Source organism: Oxyura jamaicensis, chromosome 5 (assembly GCF_011077185.1).
Source record: "Oxyura jamaicensis isolate SHBP4307 breed ruddy duck chromosome 5, BPBGC_Ojam_1.0, whole genome shotgun sequence".
Taxonomy (NCBI): Eukaryota; Metazoa; Chordata; class Aves; order Anseriformes; family Anatidae; genus Oxyura; species Oxyura jamaicensis.
Window position 1 is genome coordinate 56,601,841 of NC_048897.1, and position 12,186 is coordinate 56,614,026.

Below are 12,186 nucleotides of genomic sequence, written 5' to 3' on the forward strand. Positions count from 1 at the left end.
TGTGTAAAATAAAATAAGCATGCTTTAATCTGAAATTATAAAAACTGTTTTAAGAATTTTCATAACAAAAAAAGTTTGTCAAAAAAAAAACAACAAACACAACAGTTTCACTTATAGTCAGTGCAGATTGGAATTGACCCTTAAGTTAATTGCAGTAAAAGGATTGTGTTCCAGCATGAGCTGAGGTCTACAGCCGTATCTAAATCCACAGCTAGAGAAGAACATATAGTTATGTCACTTAGGAGTATGACCTGGCACACTGAAAGGCCCAAATTAACAGCCATGCTAACAGCTTAGTTTTGGTCTGTAAGTACTTTTTAAGAAGAAATTTTCTTAACAAGGAACAATTAAAATATACTTTGTTAAATTGTTTTCCCCTTATAATAAGGTAGTCAAGGTGTTCAGCTGTCATTTCTGCTAACTATTAAAAGTGTTTTTGTAGGCTTTTGTCTTTCTTTTCCCGCTTATTATTGTAGTGGATTTATAAGCTGTTCTTCTGGCATCTTGTTTTACCAAATTATGTAAGATATCTTGATGTCTAATGCAGTATCATCCCTTTATAGCAGGAGGGAATTGCAGATTAAAGGGAAAGTAACTGTCCAAAACAGTCTCTTCAGTTTCCTGTAGTAGGAGAAGAACAGAAAGGAGCAAGAGAAGTAGCAGCTAGCTTTTCTTTAGCTCAGTTTTTCACTTTCTTAATTTGTAACTACACCTATGCAATGATGGAATCCGTAATATTTTTCTAAAAGTATAATTCAAAAAATTGAAAATCAAAAGGAGGTACATGTTCAGATGAGAAAAATCCATTGGTGATTACATCCTCTGCCCTAGTAACACTTATTGTTTATGGACACCTCTGTCCATCATCACGTATGAAAACACATTATGTAGTATAGAACCTTGCTGGAGCCATAGATAAAAAATACATTAGATCGTTAAATTTCTCCCACCTCTACCCCAAAAGAATACACAAAACAACTCATTCTAGTGTCAGTCTCATTAATTTTGATTTACTTGCTACATCTAGTGTCAGAAATTAATCAAAGTCGCTAATTCATTATTTTTTACTTGTGACCTATTAATCATTCCATCTTTAATAAATAAAAAGTAAAAATAATTAGTAAAATTCCTTATCTTAATTATGTGATTTTTTAGATACACAGTTCCTCTGTATTTAAGTTAGCAAAAACCCACAGAAGTTGCAAGGCTGCTATTCAAAGGGACCTTGACAGGATATGGAAATAGGCTGACAGGAACACAAAAGGGTTTAACATAGATAAAGTCCTGCCATGGGGGTGGAATAACATAATGCACCAGTACAGTCTGGGAGACAACTGGCTAACAAGCAGTTTTCCAGAAGATAACCTTGGGGTTGTGGACAATAGTTTCAACATGAGTTAGCAGGGTGCTCCTGCAGCAAAAGTCAGCCACGTACTGGAATGAGGAGAGGACAGCCAGCAGGTCAAGGGAGTGATTCTACTCAACGCTTTTGAGATTGCATTTGATGGCTTTCGTCTATTTTGGGGCTCCCTGGTACAAAGCGTGAACTTACAGGATTAAGTCTGGTGGAGCACCAATATGGTCAAAGGCTGGGAAACAGCATACAAGGAGAAGCCAAGCTTATTTGTGTTTTCCATGGTTGCCATCATTGTCTAAAACTGCCAAGTAGGAAGGCGCTGAAAAAGACTTCTCACAAGAATGCAAAGCAATGACACAAGTTGCAAAGAGTCCTTATATCCACCTTGGTAAAAACAAACAAGCAAGCAACAACCACCATTTTCTTTGGTATTATAAGGGGTTCAAATACTGGAATGGCTGTCACAGAACAGCTGTGGAATCTCTGTCCGTAGAGATAACCAAATTAGACCGGAGAAGGTCTGAGCAAATGATCTGTGCCGACTTTGAGCAGGAGATTGATAAAGATGACCTGTGAGTTTCTGCAAAAAGTTTTTTGTTCCTTCAAACTGTGACAAAAGCATGTACTTTCGGGGCTCAAATGACTTCTGCCATGACAAACTGCAAAACATATTGTTTCCAAACTAAAGTCAATGAAAAATATTTGGTAATTATTGTCAAACTTGACTTTAACTGTACATTCATCTTTTCAAAATGTAATACCAAACAAAGAACGGAAAATCTTCTGAGGGAAAAAGAGCCCATAGGTAAACTGTGATGCGACTTTTTTTCCATCCCCTGAAGACCATTGTGATACTTTCAGAGAAAAGCAGTATTAAGAAAGCACATTTGCTCATTATTCTCAAAGACTCAAAAAAGAAAACAATAAAAACCATATAGCACCACAGAATTTAAGCTTCTCAAAACTTCCCTGGCCACTGAATTCCTGAGCTAAGTAATTAACGATTATTTCATGTAACACAAGAAAGGACATGCAAATAAAAATCTATGCAATGGGAAAAAGACTACAGTGCAAAGAACTTCTTCCTGACTGGCAGCCACACACACATGCACACTGGCATCCTTCACATGCTGCTTCCTAGGCTTTGCGGTCTTACTAACTTGCTGTATTATCTCTCTCATCACTGTTCCCCTTAGCTGCTGTCTCAGTTCCTTTGTTTCTGTGAGCCTTTACAGCAGTGTCTACGAATTTGTTCAGAATCATGACTTCAGAAGCAACTTGACAGGCATTCAGAGAACGAGATTTTATTTCACCATCATTTTGCTGCTAGGGAACATGCTGCAGAGAATGCATCAACACTGCACTTCATGCATGTTACACGACGGGCTCAGTTTGAAACACTGAATCCTCTTTGAATAGTACCTTCTATATTAAAATATATCCACCCCATTACCTTACTATTTCCAAACACCTGTGTAAATAATTTTATTTATTTACACAGTTGTGTGTTCTTGCTGTGTTTTGTTTTGTTTTTTTAAACATTCTTGAGGTGGCTTTTAGAAGAACTTGTCTGGATGCAAAAGAATCTCAGTCAATACAGACAGCCTTCAAAACACTGTAAAATAAAACTGTAAAAACTGCAATATCCTTAAATACCATGGGTAAACAAAGTAGTTCTTTAGATCTTCATCGATTTCTCTTTACTTCAATGGATTAACCTGACCCAAGTAAATTAGAACATCATGGTCTGTATTAAAACTTTAGGTACAATTTACTATATACATAAAAGACTTATAACTTAATATTTAATATTTCAGTTTTTCTATGCATATATGATTTATGAAAATGGAAGACAGCTGATACTGCAATGCTAAAAGTGCAATAGAATTAGAGTACCAGGTATCAGAAATTCCTGTTCTGGCATCACATGCGGTATTTGAAAAACAAGTTTGAGATAAGTTATTTAAGTTTGATCCATCATACTGTATATGTCAGAAATTAGAACATCCTATTTTTTTTCCTTTCTTCTTAACTATTTTTTCAATAATTCTTTTTTTTGTTGTTGTTTACCCCTTCCACTCCCTTGTCCAATACCCACACAAAGCCTGAAATACAAGATTAGTTAACTAGAGAATTCATACTAGGTATATACAGTTATATATCACCCTTTTTATCTTGCAGCGATGCATATCTAGCAGAATGACTAAGCCTTTGTCTCTCAAAGTTCTGGTATCCGCAGCGGCAAGGGAGTTAAAAATCAGCACAAGACAGAAAGGTCTGATGGTGTGCCAATGTACAATGGAAGAGAATTCAATAACAAGCTGCAGAGACAGTGGGCTTTTATCAGACACATTCAAAAGTGGTGGTGGCTACACGTCAATGCTGGACCAGAGTGTGTTACTGCAGAGTGCGACTGAGTGTTTTCCCCACAGGCAATACACTATTATTGACTCCCCCCATTAACATGTAGGGTGGATATACATTTATTGAAGGTTCTAATGGAAGGCTGAGGGACTCCTATCCTGAGGCCAGAGCAGAAAGACAGCCTATCACTTCATGTAATGGTAGCCCATGTGTGACAGACCTGACCTACATTTCCCCCCTTTCTTTCTCACAACAGCCTGTCACTGTTTTAAGAAGCTATTTTCTGAGAGGTATAAAAAGAAATGCATGCTAGGGCTGCCTAGTTAATGTGCTATATTGGAATATTATTTATAAACCTGCTTTAAAAAGACTAGTTTAGACTACACATGAATTATGAAAGCTACCTTAACACACACAACCAGAAGGAACGTGCCTTAATGATTCTGAAGCGCTTATAAATCCATACACATTGAACACTAAACTGATTAATACCTGTATCTAAAATACTGCAGTGAAATGTAGTGTAAGAGTTAGATTAAGAAGTTAACGAGTCTGCCTTAATAAAATAAAAAGAGTTAAGGTCTGTAATTAGTATAAATTCCATATTCAAACTATTAGGAATAACGCCACCTAATGTTTTGTTGGAAGTAATTCAATGTTTTCACTAGATAATGTATGTGTAGCAAAAGCTATAAATAATGGATCCACAGTTGAAAGTAGGACAAGAGTGAAAGAAACATTTGGTTCAGCAACAAACAGCATTTTAAAATACCATCTCACTACTACTCCCAGACCCTGCTTATTTAAAGAGCTGCTGCCACTACAGCACTCCTTGGCAGGAACCTACCACGCTGCTGCAGGTCATACTCTTTTTTTGTCTCTTCGTTCCCTAGGATTTTCCACGCTTGATCAATTTCGATGAACCTCTGCACACGCTCCTTCACTTCTCCTGCTGGCACATCTGCCGTCTGTTTGTCTGGGTGATACTGCCAATCAAAAAAAAAAAATTTGAAAAAGTTGAGGGGAGTGGAAGTGAGGAGGGTAGAAGAGGAGCAATCAATAATGCATTTGATATTCAGCTAAAAGGACATTGAAAAGGAAGACTGTTTGAGCTAAGGTGCCAAAGGAAGGGAGACGATGATGCTGGGCAAAAGAGAAAACTGCCAATTTTATTAGACCACTGAAATGGCAACAGAACCACCAGTGGCACAAATGTCACCACGTGCGCTGATGGCATTTTCTGGATAATTTGCTGATGAAATCATTGGTCTTATGGACAATTTACCTAGAGAGAGGATTACTACCACAAACAGAAACAGGTACATCCAGAGGACTATGACACAGGAACAAGAGCAGGTGCTGTAGGTGCTAACATCTCATGTAACATTACATGTAGCTGATTTCAACAATACCACCGATGTTTAGTTAAGGTTTATACAAATAAATTGAATGTTGTGTTACATGTACATAGCTTGTATTTTTTTTAAAAAAACCTTTAAACAGTAAAAAAGAATACACATGATCTAATGCAATTTATAATACATGTAATTCTACTTTTGAAAATATGCCTCAACATCTTTAATTTCTTCCAGTTCAGTGAATCAATAGCCCTTCCAAATATTTAAAGTCATGGATCACTGGCTACAAAAATTGTGTCATTTTAGTTAAGAAATGGTTATTCAAGGACATAACTGCAAGCAAGGCCATGGTAACACTTTTTTAAAACCATTTGTAACTAACGGTTCTGAATGGAGCATTCTGTCTTCTTTTTGGTTCAAATGTCTACTGAAAAGTAACTCTCAAAACTCCATCTTCCTTCGGGTTTGATTAATCTCCAACGATTATACTTTTGTTAACTATATTTTAAATTGCTCAACATAAGTAATGGATAAATGTGAAAAAGCATTCAAATCAGCAAGTTGCAATAATGTCAGACCTCTCAGCTGTTAACATGTTATAAATCAAGACATCCCCCATTCTGGAGCTCTACCTTCTGCCTCTTAAAGTAGCATTAGGTTGGGCCTTAAATTGTACAGAAAATTTTTAAGAATTGGAACACCTGTTACAGAAGTGTTTGGCTGATTTCTGGTTAGCCAGATTCCGTTGTTTTAGTTTATAATTCATTCTCAAAACAAAGGAATAACTCTGAGTTTCTCTCAGAGTTATCCCCCTCTTATCTCCACAACTGAAGGTGACAAAATACTAAGGCAAATATGAATCAAAGATTTTTGGTCATTGTATTTAGTATTCTAGGTAGTCAATTAGAAAAAGAGTAATCATGCCTTTAGTTGATAGGCACTAAATTTAGTGTTCTGTCATGCGCCATGTTGTACTGTTAAAGCTATTTAAAAGGATTATTTCTTTTTCAAATCAATTTTTCTCAAACTGTAGCATTTCCATTTGTATTTTAATAACATTTTGAACATTGGTAGTTGATTCTATATCACGTGTGAAAGTTTTATTTTTTTTAAACCAATGCTTAATACACATACGTACCAAAACAGTCAGATCACATTAAAGGCTTACATGATTTGCTTTTAGAAATGTTATTTAACAAATATGTTTGGGGTATGTTTGAGCAGTTATTCCTCATAGGAATACTTTATCTAAAAAATGGTTACTTCAAAAATTCTGTTGCTCTTATTTCAAATTTTCATTCACCCAAATATTTTTGGGGTTAATTATAACACCCTAGAAAGAAAAGTTATATGGCTGCTGCACATTTCTCTGCATTTGAGTGATGCGGGCAACATTGCCCTACAAGCTTCTACCCAAAAGGATTTTTGACATCGCTGCATAGGCCTCTTCAAGGACTGTTGTACCAGACTTAGTACCACCGAAACTTAATTAGCTTGACATGAACAGTGGTGCCACAAAACCATTGCTCCTATTATTATATGTTTGGACTGGCCATAAGACCACACCTTCTTGGATCCATTTCTTAAAGATAGATGAAAACATGACTGATTGCCCAAAACAGCACCAGGATTACAAGCTCCTCTGCTGCCACGGATGTTGAGAAAATACCCCCACAAAACTGCTTACACTTTTCATTTGCTACACCAAAGCTCTCACTGACTGAAAAACCATTTTGGACTGTGTTGGGTGTAGTTACTGAAAAGCAGGAAGCCACAAATATCATAAAAATACTTTGGAAAAATAATAATGAATGTAGAGAAGGCTATTCAGTTCATTCCTTAAATGAAGAAAGCATTAAGATTTATTACTCTTCAGATTTGTCCTCTAGCTTCTCTTTCCTATAAATTTGGAAATTTTAGTATTTGTTGCATGTGATTTTTATATTCAAACAACTACAATTTCACGTAACTAATAACTACATTGTAGGGGATCTACTAATTAAATCTCCATGCTCTCTGAAAGTATTTTATTCTCCTTCTGTTGGAGCTATTACTCTATTACCATCTGATGCCTTTAGTATCCATCTGCACTAAGAAAAATCCTCAAACCTCTGCTATTATACTTTAAAGCTTTTGTTTTTCTTTCCAGTGTTTCATCCGAATCTGTTCTCATTAACTCCCTTTTCCTACTCTCCAGCTTGTATACTGAAATACAAGAACACTTCCATTTACAGCAAAAATCCATTTTTATTTCAGCTACCCATACATTTGTCCTTTAACATCTAAGACAACAAATGAGATGTCCTCTTTTCCAGCTGTTTTAGACCCTCTTTCATGCAGATCAGACACTAACCACAGAGAACACCCTCTATCAAAAGTTTCAACTACCCTACTAATAGCTGAAGTTTACAGAATGTTCTCCATCAATACTTCAGATCTTAATCAACTATACTCTTCTGTGGCATCTTTTCCCATTCTTGGTTGTCATATTCATGCTTCCAATTCTACCACCTTTCTCTCCAATTTACCCTTCAGACCAGCTGACGCTACACCTGCCAGGAGTTTTGTTTTGAGGGGGGTTAAATATGATGCATGTTTCTGGTGGTCTTATTTGGACTTATTTCTGCATTAATCTCAGTTGCAAACATACACAAACTAAATGATGAAAAGAGACAAGCCTGTTTTCTACTGGACCAGTCTCCTACTCAGACTGAACTATTGCTCATCTCTCCTATGCATCCAGTTGTAGGTTCTTACTCAAAATGTTAGTGCCTACCAATGTTTCCTGCAATATCTCTTCTCAAAATCTGTGCAAATTATCTTCCTGTCATTCGTACTTGCCACCTGGGCACTATTTTCAGCTGTATTACTGCACTTAGGCTATGTTTATCTTTCTAGCTGTGTATGTGTAACATTCTGAAGGAGCAGTATTTCCATAAAAATAGCTTCTTGCTGATCATTCATGTCTTGATTTTTGAACAGTTTTCTTTTGGAACACAGTAGTAGTTTTTTGTTTTGTTTTACTAACATGTTACTACTTAATAGGATGTTATAAAAACAAGTAAGGATGTTTTCCCAGGTCTGACGGAGGGGAAAAAAAAGGTCATAGCTTTCCTTTTCATTCCTCTACTAGTTGAATTTCTTAACTCATTTTTACTGCTAAACACTATCTGTCTGGAATTTGTATTGCTTTACAGTACGATGCATTGTAGTTACTGTTAAAAATAAAGCAATAGAAATATATTACTTGATCTTTTAACTATTAGAAAAGCATTACACACATATGAAATACTGCTCACTCCCCTGATGTTTATCCTAGAATGTCACATGGTGATAGTACTTCTTGGGGACTCTGGCTCTTGATGTAAGAGTTAAAGGGGGTGTGTGTGTTGTTGTTGATTTTTTTATTGTTTGTTTTTACGTTTTTTTTAAAAAAACATGAACCTCAAAGCTGGAGCTCAAATGAAAAACTTCAAGTATGTTTAAGACTTGATCAAATTGCTGGTGCTGCAAAGAAACAGAAAAGCAGATGAATACAAATTTAGGCTCGTAAACTTTTCAATTACAGTATCATTATTTTACCTTTCTAGCTACCTGGCAGTACTGAATTGTCTTATTGTTAATATGCATCAAACGGTACATTTGAGCAGTTTGGGTGCAGCGGATAACAGCATTTCCCCTGGCAAACTGCTTTGATCAGATTGTAGCTAATGTTTAAAAATTGTTCACAGAATTGTCCAAATGTTTAAAAATTGTTCACAGAAAATCCTAGTTTAAGCAAACAAATTTTATTTCACTGCTTTTGATACCTATCGTAGAAAAAACAAACAAGCATCAAACTTTTTTGTCTTGGTATAAAGGGGTTAAAATCGTGTTCAATGAGTAATTAAGTGAGAGACTGAAAATTGTGCAGGTTCAATCATAGATTGATGTGGGCTCATAAACTACTTGTCTACTGCCTTCTTACCAATTCTTGCAAGTGATAGATGCATTGCTTTACATTATTAGCCAATGTCTTCAGAACAATAGTAGCAACTTTTGCTTTTACATTACAATAATATAACCAAGCTCAACTAGCAAGTAAAACAATTCCCAAATTTAAACTGTTACCTTTCTGTGTGCACTCTCTCTCAAGCCCTGTTGTTTTTACACAATGTACAACATACACAGTTTTCGCCCACATTGTTTATGTAAGGAACCTATAGCACACGCCACTTCTACAGTCTTTATTTCTGCCTACTTTATAGTCCGTGAAGTTTGGTTCCTTTTGCACTTTAAGAACTGCAAAATGAATCCCTGGGCTACATGGAAGTTAATAAAGGACACTTGGTCAATAACTGCAAGGATATTGCATCTGAATAACCACACCAACAGACCTTAAGAACACTCATTCCAAAAGATAAGAAACTGAGATAGCTGGTTGAGTTTAGGTTGAGCAAATCAAGCACCACACATGACGAATGAAGGTCCCTATCCTCCTAACACTTGTACAAGTTGCTTAACTTCATGCAATAAATGTAATGGGGTTGATTGATTTTAATCAGATTCAAATTAGCAAGCAGAAAACTTCTAGTTAAATCAATTTAATGTACATTCCTTATTGGCGCTAATGAATTTACTCTTCAAAAGAAATTTACAGCGCCCAGTGAGAATCAACTTAATACAACAATTTATTGGGAAGGGAGGGGTGAAGCGTACAGCAGTAGGTTTTACACTATCTGTAATCTCTTGCTAAACTGTGGAATACATGGTAACTACACTGCACAATATAGCCAAACTTGTGTTCATAACTACTTTTCTATATGAAGAGGGTGATTTCTTCTCATGTATCACTTAGTACATTACCATGATTACTTTGCCTTGTATATAAGGGACATTCATCTTAAAATCCAGAGATGTGGCACGTCCCCAGTTCCATACATCAAAGCAGGAAGCTTACTAAGACCACTACTACTACCAGGTTTTTATTTAAGTTACGTAAAAATGCTTTAATTTACTGCTATGCATTTAACAGATAACTAAGACACACACACACGAGTACACAGCTTTTAAATAAGCCTACCTAAAGTGCAAGCTTTATATCTTTCAGACTAAGGCAAATGAAATAGACCATCAATTTTTCCAGGCTGAAATATGGAGTATTCTCTAATGATTTGCTATTGCTTTGCCTTTCCTACTTTTCAATAGGTCAAGAAAAGCTGTCAAGCATTTGGAAAAATCTGCAGCAGCAAATAAAAAGTAATGTCAGAAGGATGAAACAGACGTTACATTAAATCTTGACCTTCTCCCCAAGAATAATTTCAGCAAAGTATTTTCAGACCTTTTAATTTGTTATATGCCTTTTAGATTTATTTTTTTTTTTGGATAAGGGGGCTATAATTAAGGTTCTAAAATTCAAAACTAAAGACTGACACAGAACAATGATGAAACCATGACAGCTGAAGAAAACTGAAAAATTTTCACACTATTTTGGACTTATTATAATTACCACCAGTATGATTACCACTAAGCAGTCATTGCTACCAACAGTTACAGCATAGTAAATTTCTAAACTATCAGATTTATTAAAGATTTTTAACTTTGATATTATCTACAGCTTGTGAAATCACTTTGATACATTTATTGGCATGTCTTGAATTCCTGCATTATTTCAGTAGAAGATGTGCGTCTATATTTCAATAACAGATGTATTTAAAGCTAAAGATGTACCTGAAGTTCTTAAATGATTCAAGTCATGCAGTTTTAAAGGGATTACTTACATGCGTTCAAATACTTGCGCACTTTTGCAGGAACTACATCTAATAACTAAATCTAAGCTGTAAGTAAGAGAATAATGTAATATTAACATCTAAAATTAACTTAGTATCTCTTAGCATCTTTCTCCCATTTTTCTCCATTTGACATATAGTAGTAGCTATTACAGATCTACAGCCTGACAATATTTATTCAACATAATGGATCCAGAATTAAGTTTTCCAGCAAAGTATGATTTATTTGTTGTTGTTGCGTTACTGTAAATAATGTAAGGAAAACATGGGCTTCATGACCCATGCTACAATACCTCCTGGAACTTGGAAAAATACCTGTATTAAAAACCAAGCAGTGGTAAAAGACACATGTTAATAGTCAGGAAGAACTCAACCCAAACTTTCCAGAGAGCACTGCTCCACATCTGGTGAAGCTACAATTTCTTATGAATGACAGAATTGAATTAAAACTGCAAATAGAAGAGGTAAAAGTCAAGAAACGTGTGTAAAGGGCTCGCTGGATTAACATTGCAAGAATGAATGTCACCGTGGATTAGTATTGGATACTATGAGATATCAGTACTACATGCACATCACTGTACATGTGGACACGAGTTGGATACTGTGCTTTTCAGGTTAGGGGAAAAAAACAAACAAAAAAAAACAAGGCCCCCACCTTGGGGAAGGCCTCGGGGGAACAGTGAAAACAGTTGAAGAAAGAAACCCAAGCCACTATTTTCAAATAATATGGCCAGATTCATGGCTAGGAATCCAACCAAATGAGATTTTGACTGCTGACTGGAATTGTACAGATCAATACCAAGCCCTTTTTAAAAAAACACATTATCAGTATTTGGGGAGTTTAATTGATCTATTCTTGTATCAAAACCTCGGTATTGAAAAGCCAGTATATTCAAATTTCTGAGTCGGAATTCCCTCTCAGCATCAATGAGGCAGTTTATTTAGTTAAATAGTTAAGTATCAGAACTTTTTTTATTCCATGATACAAAATACTTATTTTTTTAAAGGCAAAATGCATAAATATAACAGGAAGCCTAACATGAACTGTCTTGGTCTATGTCAAATTTAGAAACAAACAGAAGTGTTGCTCCAAAAGACAAAATGCAGAAGTCATTACCAGTATGTTTGCCCCTATAATACAACAAAGTGCAAGAATTGTAACAGAAGAATAGGAAAAAAAAAAAAAGCAGCAATAACATGAACATAAAAATATCAAAATTTGCCAACTAAGTTTACAAGCATTTCTCATACAAATGTTTTACAGAACCTTTATACACTATTAATTGTAACTATTACTATTTACAGGTTAGGCTAACGAGGTCAGGACACGAACTGTCAA

The 12,186-nt window shown here is 35.5% G+C and overlaps 1 protein-coding gene across 2 annotated transcripts in view; it reads right to left on the minus strand.

Annotated features, from left to right (window-relative positions):
* Positions 1 to 12,186, minus strand: part of DNAJC24 (DnaJ heat shock protein family (Hsp40) member C24) — a 35,397-nt gene that overhangs the window by 7,035 nt on the left and 16,176 nt on the right. For both annotated transcript variants that reach the window (XM_035328549.1, XM_035328550.1), the window contains exon 3: positions 4,569 to 4,707. In XM_035328549.1, coding sequence (XP_035184440.1) covers positions 4,569 to 4,707 — 139 coding nt within the window. The remainder of the gene's footprint in view (positions 1 to 4,568; positions 4,708 to 12,186) is intronic.